At 64.9% G+C, this 242-nt stretch overlaps 1 protein-coding gene across 1 annotated transcript in view; it reads right to left on the minus strand.

The window, feature by feature from the left end:
- The window catches only part of ADRB1 (adrenoceptor beta 1), a gene marked incomplete at both ends in the record, with an annotated part of 1,087 nt that continues 845 nt past the window's right edge, over nucleotides 1–242 (minus strand). Inside the window, one exon of the mRNA XM_014546411.1 lies at nucleotides 1–242. Within this exon, the coding sequence (XP_014401897.1) occupies nucleotides 1–242 (242 nt within the window).

The following is a 242-nucleotide window of genomic DNA, read 5'->3' on the forward strand; positions in this document are numbered from 1 at the left end:
CCGGCGCGCGCAGCACAGCAGGTGCTGGAAGGCCTTGCGGAAGTCGGGGCTGCGGCAGTAGATGATGGGGTTGAAGGCCGAGTTGGCGTAGCCCAGCCAGTTGAAGAAGACGAACAGGCCGTCGGGCACCAGGTTGGCGTGGAAGGCCTTCACCACGTTGGCCAGGAAGAAGGGCAGCCAGCAGAGCGTGAACACGCCCATGATGATGCCCAGCGTCTTGAGCGCCTTCTGCTCGCGCAGGG

The sequence above is a fragment of the Myotis brandtii genome, unplaced genomic scaffold (assembly GCF_000412655.1).
Source record: "Myotis brandtii unplaced genomic scaffold, ASM41265v1 scaffold441, whole genome shotgun sequence".
NCBI lineage: Eukaryota > Metazoa > Chordata > Mammalia > Chiroptera > Vespertilionidae > Myotis > Myotis brandtii.